Genomic DNA, 19,451 nt, shown 5'->3' on the forward strand with positions numbered 1-19,451 from the left:
AGCTGTTGGTACTGTTACAAGGTAGACCAAATATTCCATGTTTTTGTTAATAGAGAGATACAGCCTTTTCATTAAAGCAGAGGCTGACACGGAGTTATAATGGGTTGTATTAGTAATGGAAAAATTTGAAGGAAGCAGGAATGAAAATTTGCCTGGGGTTCTCTTTGTTGATGACAGCCTCTAAGATGAACCATTTAGATTCTGACTGTGAGCAGGGAATGTGACTGTCAGGAGTGTTGTAGAGGAGGAACAGAAAAGAATCTTTAGTGGAATCAGAGGGCTTGAGATGGGAGGGGTGGGGAGAGATCTAAAATGCATAATCGGAATGACAGACATCAGAGTGGGACTCCCTGAGATCGTTTTCCAAGTTGGATTGTAAAGATGGGTGCCCTCTGTCTATAGTCTCTTTAAAAAAAAAAAAAAAAGGAACTGAAACCGGGATAAATTTCTCTAACAAAGTTGCCAGTTTTACTTTTTTTCCCTAACTGCCCCAGGGAAAAAGCGGAGCGTCCCATTTTTCTTCAGGTACGGAGAATCCAGAGTGAGAGCTCATACATCTGAGTTGTGCATTTTGGCCGCCCAAGTGATGGCACTGTCACTGTGATTTACTGTCTGAAATAGATGATGCCCCTCAAATTGAGACTCTGTTTAGAGGTGCACGTTTATAATTACTTATGACAGAAAAACAGAATCTTGGCTGTCAGGAGGAGACCTTGCTGTGAGGGAACAAATAATATGTTATGTGAAGTGTCCTGCATAAGCCACAGGAACTGAGAATGTGGTCCTTAAGCAGAGGCACTGAAGACCTATGGTGCTGACGAGTGGCCGAAAGGATGTCTTAAGGTTGCCTTTGCAAAGTGGTGTTTTGACAGCAGGGGCTCAAATTATGTTGAAGGTAAATAAATTTGCATCGAAGACAAAGAAACACATTAAATTCAGAGGACTGTAGAAACATTCTGGCCACTATTAACCAGATCTGGCACCCCTTCTCCCTGTTACCCTAGATCTCCATTTCTGAGCCTTTCCCTTTTCTGATAGGCTTAGATAGTTTGTAGCTAATTAAGACCATCAAAAAGTAGTGTTTCTTAATTTGCTTAATCTTTACGTGTCATTGACTTCATTTTAAACAACATAGCATACACTGAACTTGTTTCCGTCTGTTCTAATAAAATGTTTGTCAAAGGAAAATACTGGGCTCAAGCCTCAGGTATGTATCATCAGAAGGAAGGGGCCACACAGGTGTGGCAGTCTGGGAATCTTCCTAGGTTCCTGTTGCTCGGTATTTATTATTAATTATTAACTCAGCTTTTAATATATGCCAGTCACTGTGCTCAGTGGTTGATTTAGTGGTTGATTTTGTCTTTTAGAGAAAGACAAGTATTGTATGTTGTCACTTATATGTGTAATCTAAAATTTGATACAAATGAACTATTTACAAAACAGAAACAGTCTCACAGACACAGAAAACAAACTTATGGTTAACCAAAGGGGAAGGTGGGGTGGGGGGTAAGTTAGGAGTTTGGGATTAACATATAAAAACTACTGTATATAAAATAGATTAACAACAAGGTCCTACTGTATAGCACAGGGAATTATATTCATTGTCTTCTAATAAACTATAATAGGAATTTGAAAGAGAATATATATATATATAATATGTTTATATACATATATATGTTTGAATCACTGTACACCAGAAACTAACACAGCATTGTAAATCACTATACTTCAGTTGTAAAAAATGTAAAAAAAAAAATCAGTCCTCATAGCAGCACAATGAAGAAGATACTATTTTTGTATATGCAGTTGTTATTTTTACAGCCGGAGAAACTGAGACTTGGAAGCCCTTGAATAATTTGCCCAAGGTTAGTCATTGGCAGAGCTGAGATTGAAATACAAGCAGCCTGGCCCCAGAGCCCAACCACTGTTTTCAGTTTTTAATTTTTTTTTGGTTTCAGTTCATTTCAGTCGCTCAGTCATGTCTGACTCTTTGCGACCCCATGAATCGCAGCACGCCAGGCCTCCCTGTCCATCACCAACTCCAAACTCATGTGCATCGAGTAAATGATGCCATCCAGCCATCTCATCCTCTGTCGTCCCCTTCTCCTCCTGCCCCCAATCCCTCCCAGCACCAGGGTCTTTTCCAGTGAGTCAACTCTTCACATGAGGTGGCCAAAGTATTGGAGTTTCAGCTTTAGCATCAGTCCTTCCAATGAACACCCAGGACTGGTCTGCTGTAGGATGGACTGGTTGGATCTCCTTGCAGTCCAAGGGACTCTCAAGAGTCTTCTCCAACACCACAGTTCAAAAGCATCAATGCTTCAGCGCTCAGCTTTCTTCACAGTCCAACTCTCACATCCATACATGACCACTGGAAAAACCATAGCCTTGACTAGATGGACCTTTGTTGGCAAAGTAATAGCTCTGCTTTTGAATATGCTATCTAGGTTGGTCATAACTTTCCTTCTAAGGAGTAAGCGTCTTTTAATTTCATGGCTGCAGTCACCATCTGCAGTGATTTTGGAGCCCAGAAAAATAAAGTCTGACACTGTTTCCACTGTTTCCCCATCTATTTCCCATGAAGTGATGGGACCAGATGCCATGATCTTCGTTTTCTGAATGTTGAGCTTTAAGCCCACTTTTTCACTCTCCACTTTCACTTTCATCAAGAGGCTTTTTAGTTCCTCTTCACTTTCTGCCATAAGGGTGGTGTCATCTGCATATCTGTGGTTATTGATATTTCTCCCAGCAATCTTGATTCCAGCCTGTGCTTCTTCCAGCCCAGCGTTTCTCATGATGTACTCTGCATATAACTTAAATAAGCAGGGTGACAGTATACAGCCTTGACGAACTCCTTTTCCTATTTGGAACCAGTCAGTTGTTCCATGTCCAGTTCTAACTGTTGCTTCCTGACCTGTATACAGGTTTCTCAAGAGGCAGGTCAGGTGGTCTGGTATTCCCATCTCTTTCAGAATTTTCCACAGTTTATTGTGATCCACACAGTCAAAGGCTTTGGCATAGTCAATAAAGCAGAACTAGATGTTTTTCTGGAACTCTCTTGCTTTTTCTATGATCCAGCGGATGTTGGCAGTTTGATCTCTGGTTGCTCTGCCTTTTCTAAAACCAGCTTGAACATGTGGAAGTTCACGGTTCACATATTGCTGAAGCCTGGCTTGGAGAATTTTGAGCATTACTTTACTAGTGTGTGAGAGGAGTGCAATTGTGCAGTAGTTTGAGCATTCTTTGGCATTGCCTTTCTTTGGGATTGGAATGAAAACTGACCTTTTCCAGTCCTGTGGCCACTGCTGAGTTTTCCACATTTGTTGGCATATTGAGTCAGCACTTTCACAGCATCATCTTTCAGGATTTGAAATAGCTCAACTGGAATTCCATCACCTCCACTAGCTTTGTTCATAGTGATGCTTTCTAAGGCCCATTTGACTTCACATTCCAGGATGTCTGGCTGTAGGTGAGTGATCACACCATCGTGATTATCTTGGTCGTGAAGATCTTTTTCGTACAGTTCTTCTGTGTATTCTTGCCACCTCTTCTTAATATCTTCTGCTTCTGTTAGGTCCATACCATTTCTGTCCTTTATCGAGCCCATCTTTGCATGAAATGTTCCCTTGGGATCTCTAATTTTCTTGAAGAGATCTCTAGTCTTTCCCATTCTATTGTTTTCCTCTGTTTCTTTGCATTGATTGCTGAGGAAGGCTTTCTTATCTCTCCTTGCTATTCTTTGGAACTATGCATTCAAATGGGAATATCTTTCCTTTTCTCCTTTGCTTTTCGCTTCTCTTCTTTTCACAGCTGTTTGTAAGGCCTCCTCAGACAGCCATTTTGCTTTTTTGCATTTCTTTTTCTTGGGGATGGTCTTGATTCCTGTCTCCTGTACAATGTCACAAACGTCCGTCCATAGTTCATCAGGCATTCTGTCTATCATATCTAGTCCTTTAAATCTATTTCTCACTTCCACTGTATAATCATAAGGAATTTGATTTAGGTCATACCTGAATGGTCTAGTGGTTTCCCCTACTTTCTTCAATTTAAGTCTGAATTTGGCAATAAGGAGTTCATGTTGTGAGCCACAGTCAGCTCCCAGTCTTGTTTTTGCTGACTGTATAGAGCTTCTCCATCTTTGGCTGCAAAGAATATAATCAGTCTGATTTCAGTGTTGATCATCTGGTGATGTCCATGTGTAGAGTCTTCTCTTGTGTTATTGGAAGACGGTGTTTGCTATGACCAGTGCATTCTCTTGGCAAAACTATTAGCCTTTGCCCTGCTTCATTCCATATTCCAAGGCCAAATTTGCCTGTTACTCCTGGTGTTTCTTGACTTCCTACTTTTGCATTCCAGTCCCCTGTAATGAAAAGGACATCTTTTTAGGGTGTTAGTTCTAAAAGGTCTTGTAGGTCTTCATAGAACCGTTCAGCTTTTTCAGCATTACTGGTTGGGGCATAGGCCTTAATCACCGTGATATTGAATGGTTTACCTTGGAAACGAACAGAGATCATTCTGTCGTTTTTGAGATTGCATCCAAGTACTGCATTTCGGACTCTTTTGTTGACCATGATGGCTGCTCCATTTCTTCTAAGGGATATAATGGTCAACTAAGTTAAATTTGCCCATTCCAGTCCATTTTTTCAATTCAGATCAGTTCGCTGATTCCTAGAATGTTGACGTTCGCTCTTGCCATCTCCTGTTTGACCACTTCCAATTTGCCTTGATTCATGGACCTAACATTCCAGGTTCCTATGCAATGTTGCTCTTTACAGCATTGAACCTTGCTTCTATCACCAGTCACATCCATAACTGGGTGTTGTTTTTGCTTTGGCTCCTTCCCTTCATTCTTTCTGCAGTTCTTTCTCCACTGATCTCCTGTAGCATATTGGGCACCTACCGACCTGGGGAGTTCCTCTTCCAGTATCCTATCATTTTGCTTTTTCATACTGTTCATGGGGTTCTCAAGGCAAGAATACTAAAGTGGTTTGCCATTCCCTTCTCCAGTGGACCACATTCTGTGGTCCAACCTCTCCACCATGACCCAGCCATCTTGGGTAGCCCCACACGGCATGGCTTAGTTTCATTTAGTTAGACAAGGCTGTGGTCCAAGTGATCAGATTGGCTAGTTTTCTGTGATTCTGGTTTCAGTGTGTCGGCCCTCTGATGCCCTCTCACAATACCTACCGTATCACTTGGGTTTCTCTTACCTTGGACGTGGGGTATCTCTTCACGGCTGCTCAAGCAAAGTGCTGCCACTGCTCCTTCAAGATCACCCCTCCTGACCTTGAACGTGGAGTAGCTCCTGTCAGCCCTCCTGCGGCCGGGCAGCCGCCACTCCTTGGACGTTGGGTTGCTCCTCTCAGCTGCCTCTTTTGGTTTAGAACCAAGTAAATAAATTACCTAATCAAAAAATACTGTATATAAAACCAGCAATTGAAAAATAAGTTTTCTTTTGAGAATTCCTAATCTACAAGAAAACAAATGAAAATACCTCAAGGGCTGAGTAGCTAAGTTCTTTCAGGGAAAAAACAAAAGGCAGATCTCTGGTCCCGTGTTGCAGCCCTGCCTCCCCCTCCAACGCAGTCTTGTCACAGGTCTCCAGCAGGGTGGGTCGCCGAGGGGTGCATTTACTGTGTTGACCAGATGTAGGGCAAGGCCAAGGGAGTGAGGGTCCGAATGAAGAGTAGAATGACTGGGGTGCGGGACTGACGGGCCTGGGTGGTCACTGGGCCCGCCTTCTCAAAGGCCTCTCTAGACGATCTTATGAGTCAGTCTGTCTCTCACTTTACCCTGTGCCTTTTTATCACTGCCTTTTCACAGTTTGTAACTCATGATTCATTTAGTTGTTTCTTGTCTTTTTTCCCAGGTAGTCTAAGAGTTTTTAAAAGCAGAGACCATCAGTTTACACACCCCCAGATCCCTAGTACCTGTGTAATTTCTGGTATATATTATAATAGATACTGTGGGTTCTCGTTAGAACACAGGAAAGGAAAGAGGGAGAGAAATGTCATCCAACTGGTAATTTCTTGTAATAATAACCTTGAAAGAAAGGAAATCAAGGTAGTTCATTGAAAGCCAACTTTCAGTGTTTCCCCCAGTTCCAGTTTTTTGGTATATCTGTAAAATGGAACAATAAGAGTACTGAACTTAGACCCATACACTGTAGCAGTTCAAACAGTTGTAGGTTACCATATGCAGTGGCTCTTTATGTATAAGCAGTGAAGAGACTTTCTGTCAAATGAAATCTCATATGAAATCCCAGTATGTAAAGTAGTTACAAGTAGAATCTCTCTGACTGAGTGCGAGTTAGGGTCTCAGAACCCTGCCATGGGGCCCTAATGAACCAGTTAAAAACACTGATGAAGTCCATTGCCCTCAGTGTGACCTTGCCCAAGGTCAAATGCTCAATCAGAGTTAGAATTTGGATCCAGGTTTCTTCCACAGCAGTGCCTTTCTGCAGAACCATCACACTGGGACGTGAAGGTAATTTTGAAGACTGATTCACAAGGAAAAAGTCTCTTCTATCTTCAGACTTCTCGGATGAAAATAACAAAAACATTTATATCACCTTCCTTTACCCAGGCCTCCATGTACACTTTAATTCTTAGAATTAGCCTACAGATATGTAGATACTATTGTTACCCACTTTTACACATGAACCCTGGGACTTAAAGCAGGAGACTTATGTGATGAACCACCACGTCCATCAGAGATTGAGAGGCTGAGATGTACCTGTGCAGCTAGTGGCATAACGGGAAGATGGCCTGACCAACACAAAACTCTGGAAGACTTTCCCCAGGCCATACAGAAGTAAACACATGCATTATACAGGCCCCGGAGCCCCTTCTTTTATTCAGTACAAATTCCACAGTTTCTGTTTGGCCAGAATGTCTCAAGTGTGTAAATTCTGCCATGAAGCGAACAGCCCAGCTCCCAGCAGAGCAACCAACCCGGCAGGAATAACACTGAGCTCCGTGCCATTCGACTGGATGGAGAAGCAGGCAGCTGTCAGCCGTTCCTCTTGGGCCACAACACACTTGCCGAATATCAATCACCATGGGCACGGGTGCCCTTAACACTTCCTAAAAATGTGTTTTCCTGGAGACCGTGAAAATGTTAAAAATGGGAAGTTAAGATTTCAGAACTTACTCAAGAAAACTACCAAACTGACCTTTTAAAAATGAACCAGACTGCCTGAAAAATAGTTGTCAATTTCTTTTTGACATTTGTTCCTTTACAGATATGACCCTTAAATTATTCATGCTTACCAGCTCCAAAATGGAATAATAATGCCTCTCTCTTCAGGCCTATAAACCTTTTTTACAGTTTGCGTGGATTTTGAGTGAAGACCTTTTAGAGTTGCCAGGGTCTCATGAAAATAACATCCTTGTACCTTTTGTTCAGCAGAGCCACAGAAGATGTTCCTTTATGAACATTAATTAGTCTTCCATGAGTCACAAATAGGCAGCAGATGCAGTTAAGAATCAGCGTGCAATGCAGGAGCCTCAGGAGGCTATGTCAGGAAGATCCCCTGGAGAAGGGAATGGCTGCCCACTTCAGTATTCTTGTTTGGAGAATCCATGGACAGAGGAGTTTGGTGGGCTACAGTTCATAGGGTCGCAAAGAGTCGGACATGACTGAAGCGACTTAGCACTCATGCATGTTTATTTTATGCATATAATATCCAAATTACTGGTAAATAATTTATAGAAATCTCATGATGCCTCCCAGCTACCCAGAGAGAGGGGAGCATGGCCACCTGTCCTGGGTCCAACACAGGAATCCTTTCATAGTCCTATTTCCCACCATGAAGTTATTTGACATTTACCTAACACCTTGAATCTAAAAACAGTCTTCCAAAATCTGTTTTATTAGTTATCTCACCAGACATCTTGCTTCATCGAACCATGGTACCCACAGTGTTTGACATGGCACATGTGTTAGTTTCTCAGTCCTGTCTAACTCTTTGGGGTCCCAATTACTGTAGCCCACCAGGCTCTTCTGTCCATGGAATTCTCCAGGCAAGAATATTGGAGTGTGTTGCCATTTCCTTCTCCAGGGGAACTTCCCAGTCCAGGGGTTGAACCTGGGTCTCCTGCATTGCAGGCAAATTCTTTACCATCTAAACCACCAGGGAACCCATAGGACACGGTAAATGCTCCATAAATGCTTGATGAGTAGAATGAGTGAATCTTCTGCCTATGGGAAACAGGAGGATGACTTGGTATACTCTTTGGATCTTCCATGTATCTTGAAGATTTATTTAAAATGCAAAGGAGAACTTCCCCCCACCCACCCTCTGCCAAAAAAAGCAATATTGGCAATCAGAGTAGTAATAGAAGCCAGCATTAATTAAGTGCCTGCTTTGTACCCAGCGCTCTGTCCCATTTTCCTGTGATTAGAGAGGGGGAGACACTATACAAAGAAATGTCTTCTTTTGTGGCACACTGGACGTGAACCCTCTAGTATAGAAGTGAACACACCAATGGGTGTCTGAGGTTCTGTCCCTCTTCCAGAACCACCCACACCTACTTGTTCCCCAAGTGTACAACAGAAGGGTCTTGACCCAGGGTGTGGTCCTCAATTCCATTGCTGGAATTGGGATGCATTTCCACCTGTCTGCAGTGCTGCCACCTTGTCTGAAATCAGGCACTGGAGACTTATATGGGATTTGTAGGCTTCAGAGCTCAATAGTCTGACTAGGGACCTTCCTTCACGTGCAACAAAAAGCATTCAGAGTGGTAGGCCACACATTTACAAGTGCATATATGTTTTGTGAGATTTTCCCCAGCTTTATTATTATATAATTGACATGTCACATTATGTAAGTTTAAGGTGACAACATGATGCTCTGATACACAAGTTCACATTTGAATCACATTTATAAGTAGAGACTACCTAGAAGGAATGAAATTGCAAGAACTCCTAAGTAATCATCCAAATTTTTCAACTGGTTGTTTTAAATGGCATGTTCCAAGTAAAATATAGCCACCAGATTTTACAAAAGGAGTGATGTACTTATTTCCCAAATGTAACCTGAACTATAATGTTAGCATATCATTTGCCTTCCCAAAAAGACAATACAGCTTGCTAATAGAAGAAAGTACCTTTCCATCTTTTTATCGCATTTTTGGCCATTTACCTTTCTCTCATTTGAGGGCACATGTTTGCTGAGAAGCAGATCGCAACAGTTCACTTTCTTGAGTTTTAGTGAAAGTTAATTCTGCCCTACTGTTATAGAAGTTGATGGAAGCGTTTGCCAGCACCTGGTCCTCAGCAGAATAGTATCTAAAATGTCATCTTTATTGATCCTAAGGCTGCCTGTTCCCAGTGGTGATCCCCCACCGTTGAATTGTCTAAACCATAGTGTATTGGTATGCACATAAAAATACAGTCAATCAGTTCTCAAAATCTATAAGAGAGAAAATGCATTAACTTGTAAAAAAAAAATTCTAGATGGCAGCGTCAGAAAATCGAAAATCAAGTATAATGTCCTCACTGTGAGATTTTAAACCTGATAAACTGGTGTCACATCATTTATTTTCAAGCTTGAAGACTGAGCTTGTGCATATAGGTTTTCTATTATCTACAGTTAAAATGCCTCAAATATAGATAATTAAGCATTTATATTAATTGACTTTCAGAAGGTGAGCTAGAGGGATTATTTGCTCACATTGATCTAACCAAGGGGAGGGCAGCTAATATTGCTGTGTTTGGTCTGGCTCCATTGGTTTTCCTTCTGTTATTGCTGTTAACTGACTTCAAAGTGGATGAAGCTGAAAGTTTGTAAATATATTATTATCTGAAAGGCAATTTTAGTTCACTAGTAATGGCTTTATTATGTGAAGAAGAATAAAAACATAATTTAGACCCCTGTCCAGATGCTTTTGGTCTGGTAGCAGAGAATGATTTTATTTCTTAATTTGTCCTTTTAGAGTTTCTGTAGCCAGTCTTTAAATAGAGCAATTTAGCACTTGGGAGAAAAACAAACTGTGTGCTATCCAAGAATATAATTGAAAATTACCCTATACCCATACACAATAATTACCTTTCAAAACATTTCCCATTGCTTGACATCATACTTGTAATTGCTTAACAATATGATAATTTCATTACATAGAGATTACAGTGGCAAAATGATATAAGTTGGAGGCTTTGAAAATTAAGTTATAATGAAAACAAAACCTTTTTTGCAAGTTTAAAACACTTATTTCCGTATAAAAGTATACATAATATCACCCAATTTTTGTATGAATGTCATTGTTGGTAGAGTTTTAAAATTCACCCATTTAAAGCTTTTGTTGGCTTAAAACTCAACATTCAGAAAACTAAGATCATGGCATCCAGTCCCATCACTTCTTGGCAAATGATAGGGAAACAATGGAAACAGTGAGACAAATCACCGCAGATGGCGACTGCAGCCGTGAAATTAAAAGATTCTTGCTCCTGGGAAAAGAAGCTATGACCAACCTAGACAGCATATTAAAAAGCAGAGACATTACTTTGCCAACAAAGGTCCATGTAGTCAAACCTATGGTTTTTCCAGTAGTCATGTATGGATGTGAGAGTTGGAACATGAAAGAAAGCTGAGCGCCAAAGAATTGATGCTTTTGAACTGTGGTACTGAAGAAGACTCTTGAGAGTCCTTTGGACTATAAGGATATCAAACCAGCCCATCCTAAAGGAAATAAGTCCTGAATATTCATTGGAAGGACTGATGCTGAAACTCCAGTACTTTGGCCACCTGATGTGAAGAACTGACTCATTTGAAAAGACCCTGATACTGGGAAGGATTGAAGACAAGAGGAGAAGGGGACAACAGAGGATGAGATGGTTGGATGGCATCACCGACTCGATGAACATGAGTTTAAGTAAACTCCGGGAGTTGGTGATGGACAGGGAAGCCTGGCATGCTGCAGTCCATGGGGTCTCAGAGTCAAATATGACTAAGTGACTGAACTGAAAGCTTTTGAACTAAAAACCACAAAACCCCTCTTAGACCCATGGTTATAATGCATGAAATGCCAGTTCTATAGTGATATGTATTGGAACAAATGCACTTATATAGCAGTTACTGCTTCAGTTTGCAAGCATTATATAGCCAAATCTCTACTAATGAATTGGATCCACCTTGATCCCTTTGCAATTGGGTGATAAAGACCCATGGCCCATTACAACGGTTATTTTCATCTTGAAAGATTCCTGACTAACTATAAAATGTTTTGAGTTTTCTAATTTGATAACACCAGCTTAAAATTTTATCTTTTTGGAAACTGCAAGCACAGAATGCACTAAACAATTATATAGTGTATAACTCTTATGTGCCAGAGGTCAGACTTTCCCCCAGCGTTTGATGCAGTAACAAGACATCAGATGGCAGGTCTTCGAGATAATTTGACTTATAATTATTTACCTCAGTGATATTTGGTTTTAATATCACACCTGATGGGAAAAAAATGAGTGTTATTTTACTGTTTTGAAAAGTACATGATTTTTGGTATAAGAGCTTTTTATTTAAAGCTGAATTGATTATAATATCCTGTATAAAACTAGTAGGGCTTCCCTGGTGGCTCACATGGTAAAGAATCTGCCTGCAATGTTGGAGACCCAGGTTCGATGCCTAAATCAGGAAGATCCCCTGAAGGAAGTCATGGCAACTCACTCCAGTATTCTTACCTGGAGAATCCCATGAACAGAGGAGCCTGGCAGGCTACAGTCCACAGGGTCGTAAAGAGTCAGACACGACTGAGCGACTAGCACACACATAAAACTAGTAGGGGGTTTTGTGTTTCATTCAAACTTTTTTTTTTTCTTTAGTAGTAAAAAATCAAATAGATACAGCTTAGGGGTAGGGAATTGAGCTATAAATGAACACATCCCTCTCATGTCTTATATTTTCCATAATGATTATAACTGTGTGTGTGCCAAGTGTTATTTAGTTCTCATAGGTACTATAACAGGCACTGTTACTATCCTTACTTTACATATGAGGAAACTGAGGCTAAGTAGTGAATTTTCCCAGTGCCCCACAGCTGTGAAGTGGTAGAAATGGGATTTGGACCCACATGCTGAGTTCATTGTCTACATGTCACGCTGCCTGTCTCTGAAGCCTTTCCTTTATATTTAAGCTTTATCAATGCTGTTCTCAGTTATTTAAAACTCTAGCCTACAGTTTATGATTTATTGCATTTATTACCAACCTTAATAGTAGTGATCTTTTATTGAACAACTACTGTGTTCTTGGTATGCATATTATCTAGCATCCAACTTCACCCACAAAACTCTGTGAAATAGAGTTATTCCCATTTTATAAATGAGCAAAGGAAGGTTCAGTGAGGTAAAATAACCTGTCACCAGCTGAAGGGCACATTCAGGTATGACCTAAATCCAATTACACTAGTAAAGTAATGCTTAAAATTCTCCAAGCCAGGCTTCAGCAATATGTGAACTGTGACATTCCAGATGTTCAAGCTGGTTTTAGAAAAGGCAGAGGAACCAGAGACTAAATTGCCAACATCCGCTGGATCATGGAAAAAGCAAGAGAGTTCCAGAAAAACATCTATTTCTGCTTTATTGACTATGCCAAAGCCTTTGACTGTGTGGATCACAATAAACTGTGGAAAATTCTGAAAGAGATGGGAATACCAGACCACCTGACCTGCCTCTTGAGAAACTTATATGCAGGTTAGGAAGCAACAGTTAGAACTGGACATGGAACAACAGACTGGTTCCAAATAGGAAAAGGAGTACGTCAAGACTGTATATTGTCACCGTGCTTATTTAACTTTTATGCAGAGTACATCATGAGAAACACTGGGCTGGAAGAAGCACAAGCTGGAATCAAGATTGCCAGGAGGAATATCAATAACCTCAGGTATGCAGATGACACCACCCTTATGGCAGAAAGTGAAGAGGCACTAAAGAGCCTCTTGATGAAAGTGAAAGTGGAGAGTGAAAAAGTTGGCTTAAAGCTCAACATTCAGAAAACAAAGATCATGGCATCCAGTCCCATCACTTCATGGGAAATAGATGAGGAGACAGTGGACACAGTGGCTGACTTTTTTTTTTCTGGGCTCCAAAATCACTGCAGATGGTGACTGCAGCCATGAAATTAAAAGGCGCTTACTCCTTGGAAGGAAAGTTATGACCAACCTAGATAGCATATTCAAGAGCAGAGACATTACTTTGCCAGCAAAGGTCCGTCTAGTCAAGGCTATGGTTTTTCCAGTAGTCATGTATGGATGTGAGAGTTGGACTATAAAGAAAGCTGAGTGCAGAAGAATTGATGCTTTTGAACTGTGGTGTTGGAGAAGACTCTTGAGAGTCCCTTGGACTGCAAGATCCAACCAGTCCATCCTTAAGGAAATCAGTCCTGAATATTCATTGGAAGGACTGATGCTGAAGCTAAAACTCCAATACTTTGGCCACCTGCTGTGGAGAGCTGACTCATTTGAAAAGACCCTGATGCTGGGAAAGATTGAAGGCAGGAGGAGAAGGGGATGATAGAGGATGAGATGGTTGGACGGCATCACCAACTCAATGGACATGAGTTTGAGTAAACTCTGGGAGTTGGTGATGGACAGGGAGGCCTGGCGTGCTGTGGTTCATGGGGTCGCAAAGAGTCGGACACGACTGAGGACTGAACTGAACTGAGCTGAAGGGCATTCAGGTGATGAACAGCACTCTCCCATCCATCCCCAGGTTCCTTGGATTCCAGAGCCCAGGGGTGCTCTTAGCCACATCCAGTTAACTCTTCACTAATCTTTAATAGCCGCTTTTGTTTCATGGGCAGGACACTTAAGACCACAGATTTTGTTTCACAGTCACTGATTCGTCCTTTCAAAAAGGGCTCAGTATTTATGGAGTCTCTATTATGGGCCAGCCATGCCCGTGCCCACCATCCAAGCCCTATCCAAAGCTGACCTGGTAAGCATGCAGGCCAAAGGTTTGGTTTTCTTTGGTCCGTAGTAGCCCATGCTAAGAAAAAAGAGAGGGGTAGTGTCTTCATCACCTCCTCCTTCCTGAGCCTGCTCTGGGAGTCTCCAGCCGAGGGAAGTCTTGCTCTCCCAGCCTCTGAATTCCTATCCTGTATATTTTGAGATGTCCAGAGGGCACTTGCTTGCTGGTGATGGCATAAGGAACACAAGTGCTGAGCACAGCACTGGGCACATATAAGGTGCTCAGGTAACATTTTAGTAAAGCAGCTTTTTGTTTTTGTTTTTTCATTTGTTGAAAACCAACCAAACCTTGCTAATGACGTAGGCAGTAGGCATTCTCTACAACCAAATCATCTAAATAATTACCACAGGGAAAAAAATTTGACGTGTTCATTTTCCCTGAAAATTTGACACATCTTGCTACCACTAATACAATTACAGATCATCTGACATTGTTTTCCTCATGTGTTCTTTGCTTTGCATAGCTTATATTTCTAAACGTTATTTTAATTCATGTTTCTGTGGTAGCCTTTTTAGGATGTATGAATGGGGATTGAGCTCTTTACTGTATTACTTCATTTGCACTGTTTGGCATTTCTGCAGCTCTGGCCCATGAAGAAGGCTAGAGCTGTGATAATCAAAGATAATCAAATTTTGAATCCCGTTCAACCCTAATTAGCATAACTCTTTAGTCCTTTGGCCCTCTTCCTTAGTCCTCTCTCCTCCCTGCCAGTTGTGCACGCTCATTTTTCTTGTGCTTTATAGTGAATCTGGCCCCTCTGATCACCGTTTCTTCTCTATCTTACACGGCAAGTATAGAGCCATCACATCTGCAGCACTCCTGCCTCCCAGCGTTGACGTCCCGCCCACACAAGGATGGTCCTCCAGGACAAATGGTGATTCCTGCTCCCTTGCCCTTCTCTGTTGCAGTTTAAGAATTCCCGGCGAGGCCAGCAGCTAACATGACTGTGCTTTCCGTCCCCAACAGGTGAAGAGGAGCTGAGTGTGGAAGAGGATGAGGAAGTGCTGACTCTGCTGTATGACCCATGTTTGAACTGTTACTTTGATCCCCAAACTGGGAAGTACTACGAGTTGGTATAACGCCTGCTTCCAGGGCCAAGGATGGCTGCCCCAGGTGGAGCAGGAGAGCAGCTCTGATTCTGTTAAGTTGGCGTCACAAGTGTGTCTCCGGTAGGCCTACAGGATCAGAAAGAACTAAGAGAGATGAAGTCAGTTTGTACATAATGTTCAATGTTAGGACTGCCTACATTCTTTATGTAGATGGGTGTGACTTCAGAACTGTGAAGGAGTTAATATAGAGACAAGATTGTAGGACTTTGAATTGCTACTTATTTGTTGGTTCTTATCCTATATATAATTCTGTTTACTTCATATACTTTTATGTAAATGAATTAAGAGTTATTCAAATTTTTGCAGTGTTAATGTGTAAATGATGGCTTGATACACAGAAAACGTATTCATATTTAAAAGATGCCTTTTCTTTTATTACCTATTTGTATTAAAAATAAAATATGATGGTCAGAAGAATGCCTTTTAAACTGCTTCTTTTTACTTAACCCACTTTCTTTGCCAGAATATTCCTAGATGGTATTTACTTTTCCTTAGACTTCTAGAAAAGGAATTACTGTGAATTAGTCAGACTTTATGATTGTATTTTATTGGCACTGGCCCCACAATTTCCATTTCATTATAGTTCATCCATAGTTTGCCAAAGATCATAACATTGTTAATAACTTCAGCTACTTAGCTCTGTGCTTTTTAAAAAATTATCTATGAATACAAATCTATCTCTATGGATCCATATTTAGTAAGAAGCCACCCATTTGAGCACTCTACATACCTTACCACTTCTGTGACTTAGACCTGGAGAAATGGAGGAGACTTCCTTTGGTCTTGAAGACTACGCCATTGTAACCCTGCTCATTCCATCACAAGGGAAAAAAATCACGTGCTTCCTGAATTTGAATAGACTAGCCTTGAATTGTGTGCCAAATATATAAATAGTGAGTTCAAGGAAGTACTTATTGTATTAGCTTATTGTATTAGGCATATTTTGTTATTTAATAAAAATTTTATAATAAGAGTACCATCAGAAATGAAAAATTATTGGTGTACAGTTGGATTTAATGGCAATATTATAATTTCATTTAATGTTGCTTGATAAAGGAAATAAGAGCTCTTTTTTTTTTTTCAGGAGTAGATTTGGGCTCCTGTTCAAAGGATTATACATTATTTAGAACCATGTTGGTATTTGGTAAACTTTTATTAATTCACAAAGAATACCTTTGTTTTGAATCTTTCTTCAAATTCCTCATACTTACAAAATACCAAAATTAACTACAGCTTCGTAAAACATGCAGAATGATAAAAAGAGTTGGTTGTGACCTTGAAGATTGGAGCAGAACTTGGAAAGCCTTATTACTGCTTTCATGAGTATCGGGATCATCCACATAAATAGAAGCCAATTAAAATTCTATACTAATTGAGATGTAAAGTTGCAAATATTGAAAAATCATGAGCTAAAAGTAATTAAGGATACAAGAGTGCCTCATGAGCCTCTTAACAGAATGCTGCAAGGCCTCTGAGTGGACTCAAGCTAGGACCTAGAAAACTCTGTTGGGGTTCCTGAACTGCAAGCAACAGATACGCTTGATCCCAGAATCCAAAGACTTGTTGAACATTCAGACTACAGGAGGCACAGGAATCAGGAAGCTCTGGGAATCCTATAGTAGGAACTAACAGTTTCTCTCAATGACGGTCACCAGGATGATGGTGCCCCCTCTTTCTGCCTTGAGACTCTGCCTTGAGTCTCTCAGCTGACTTGTCAGTTTTCCCCAGGACCACATGGAATGGGAACTAGGTAGTCCCCAAAGAAGAGGGCCCTGTCAAAACTTGGAGAGGGACACCAAGCAGGCAAAAACAACAGATGTCTACCCTGGGTATCTAAAGATTTTGTTTCTTGGTTATGAGTAGAGAGCAGAGAATTTTTTAGGGCAGTGAAACTACTCTGTATGATACTGTAACGATAGGTATATATCATTATACACCTGGTCAGAGCCAGAAAATGTCCAACACCAAGAGTGAACCGTAATGCCGTGGACTTTGGATTATTATGATGTGTCTTTTTAGGTTCATCCTTGGTTAAAAGCACCATTCTGGTGAGTGAGGTTGATCACGGGGGAAGCTACATATGCATAGGGGTAGGGGATGTATGGGAAATCTCTTAACCTTCCTCTCAATTTTGTTAAAAACTTTCTTTTAGAAAGATTGTCTTTTTTTAAAAAATGACATTCAAAATAAATTAAAAATTAAAATGTCTCAGCGGCTCACCTCTCATCCATTTTGCCCATCTCTTCTCTACCCTAGATTTTCTCAGCAATTCAGTCCACCCATGGGAACACTTAATGAACCACAGCCCATACATCCAACCACACAGAAATATTAACTTGCAGTTTCGATTCAACTATCCCAGACTTGGGATTCCAACTGGCCCACTTTGGTCCAGTGGCCGTCAAGAACCCTCTTCTGTGGATGGTGGACAAAGGCAGTTAAGGAGTTTCTGACAAACCCAGCAGATGCTCCAAAAGTTATCTACCACAATGTCATATTTTCCACTTTTTTCACTTTGTTTAAAAAGAGTAGCTTCAATTTCTATTGACAAGATTTTTAAGAAGAATTGAAAAATAGAAATAGGTGTGCCCCCATGTTGCCAATTTTAAACCAAAATGGTATATCCAGTTTACTTGGAAATTCATTGCTTGGACTGTATGGCTTCACTTATCAAATTTTGCTGAATATGAGCATTTCTTGAGAAGTTTATAAAAATATTGATGCCTAGGTTCCACCCCCAGAATGTTTTGTTCGACTGGTCTTGGATGCAACCTGGGCATTGGAAACTTTTAAAACCTCCCCTGGCAATTTGAATGTGTAGTCAGTGCTTGAGACCACTGCTGTATGTTAGATCCAGTGTGATGAGAGGACAGATTTGCCTAATCACATGTAGCAGTGAGGGAAAGTTTATATTATTAGTTTCCATTTTTAAGACCTGGATTTCTACTTTCCTCATCAAATGTGTGGTGAACGCACGCACTGCAAGTGGATTCTGAAAAAAATAGTTTGATTCAATATGAAAATGCATCTCACGATTATTTGGTATCAATTTGAGAATTAGTTTCTTGTTTCATATAATTTGGGGTGCAACTTGCAAGTGGCTTTAAGTCTTCAATGTCTAAATTATTATTTAATTACAGAACCCAAGAATTATAGAAAAATAACTCAGATGATTTGTGGCATCAAATCAATGATTTAGCTTCTCTGGCAATTATAATTTTTCTCTTATTTTCTATTAAAGGAAAAATATTGGCATATGAAAAATACATAGATACTCTTGCATAATAATTTGCCCCATTGTATTTCTCCATATTTTTAGATTAGCTTCATTTGAATCAGTCATTTCAACCACATCTTGATTTTTTTTTAAGTACAAACTTTAATACCCAAGAATAGTGTAGTGACAGATTGTCTGACCCGAAGGACAATTAATTAAAAGAACTAATCTTAAAGTTGCCCTTTGGCTTTAATTAAAGATATAGCTGCTGAAAGTTTCTGGGTTGTTCTTTTTTAAAAAGCTGTTTAATGACAGCAAGTACAGTATTAAAACTAGGTTTATCCCAGGTTGCCTCCTGTGACTCAGTCACCAATCAAAATGGCCAGAATAATGAGGTTTAAGGATCACCTATCCACATATGGTTGTGCTTTAGGAGTTCTATTTCATACATCATTCATTTTGCATTGAAGAAAAGTTGATCATAAGGAGAATTCTTGTCAAGCAAATCCTGTTTTCTCTTTTTCTCCCATTATACTAGTTGAGATAGAATCATCTAATTGAGCCTAGAAAGGATAATCAAGTTCATTTCTTTAAACTCTGATTTTATAATTGAGAAAAGTGAAGTTCAGATTGGAAAGTTAATTATCCAAAGGCAATTTGTGTAAGGCAGAATGGAAACCTCTACTTCTCACTTAAAATACAGTTCTTTTCCCACTCTGAGGGAATTCAGTTCAGTTCAGTTCAGTTCAGTCGCTCAGTTGTGTCCAACTCTTTGCAATCCCATGAATCACAGCACGCCAGGCCTCCCTATCCATCACCAACTCCCGTAGTTCACTCAAATTCATGTCCATCGAGTCGGTGATGCCATCCAGCTATCTCATCCTCTGGCATCCCCTTCTCCTCCTGCCGCCAATCCCTCCCAGCATCAGGGTCTTTTCCAATGAGACAACTCTTCACATGAGGTGGCCAAAGTATTGGAGTTTCAGCTTTAGCATCAGTCCTTCCAATAAGCACCCAGGACTGATATCCTTCAGAATGGACTGGTCTGATCTCCTTGCAGTCCAAGGGACTCTCAGGAGTCTTCTCCAACACCACAATTCAAAAGCATCAGTTCTTCAGTGCTCAGCTTTCTTCATAGTCCAACTCTCACATCCACACATGAC

At 40.5% G+C, this 19,451-nt stretch overlaps 1 protein-coding gene across 43 annotated transcripts in view; it reads left to right on the forward strand.

Annotated features, from left to right (window-relative positions):
* CFAP20DC (CFAP20 domain containing) overlaps positions 1 to 15,485 on the forward strand; it is a 266,072-nt gene extending 250,587 nt beyond the window's left edge. For 22 of the 43 annotated variants that reach the window (XM_086367122.1, XM_086367117.1, XM_086367123.1 and 19 more), the window contains 2 exons: positions 14,760 to 14,836; positions 14,929 to 15,485. In XM_086367122.1, coding sequence (XP_086223248.1) covers positions 14,760 to 14,836; positions 14,929 to 14,943 — 92 coding nt within the window. In that variant the 3' untranslated portion in view covers positions 14,944 to 15,485. Of the gene's footprint in view, positions 1 to 14,759; positions 14,876 to 14,928 lie in introns of those variants that run through there. The other 21 variants (XM_086367120.1, XM_086367127.1, XM_086367121.1 and 18 more) reach the window with 2 other exon arrangements.
* Positions 15,486 to 19,451: the final 3,966 nt, after the last annotated feature.

Source organism: Bos grunniens, chromosome 22, assembly GCF_055505025.1.
Source record: "Bos grunniens cultivar Pamir isolate PY7600 chromosome 22, Bosgru_T2T1.0, whole genome shotgun sequence".
Classification (NCBI taxonomy): Eukaryota; Metazoa; Chordata; class Mammalia; order Artiodactyla; family Bovidae; genus Bos; species Bos grunniens.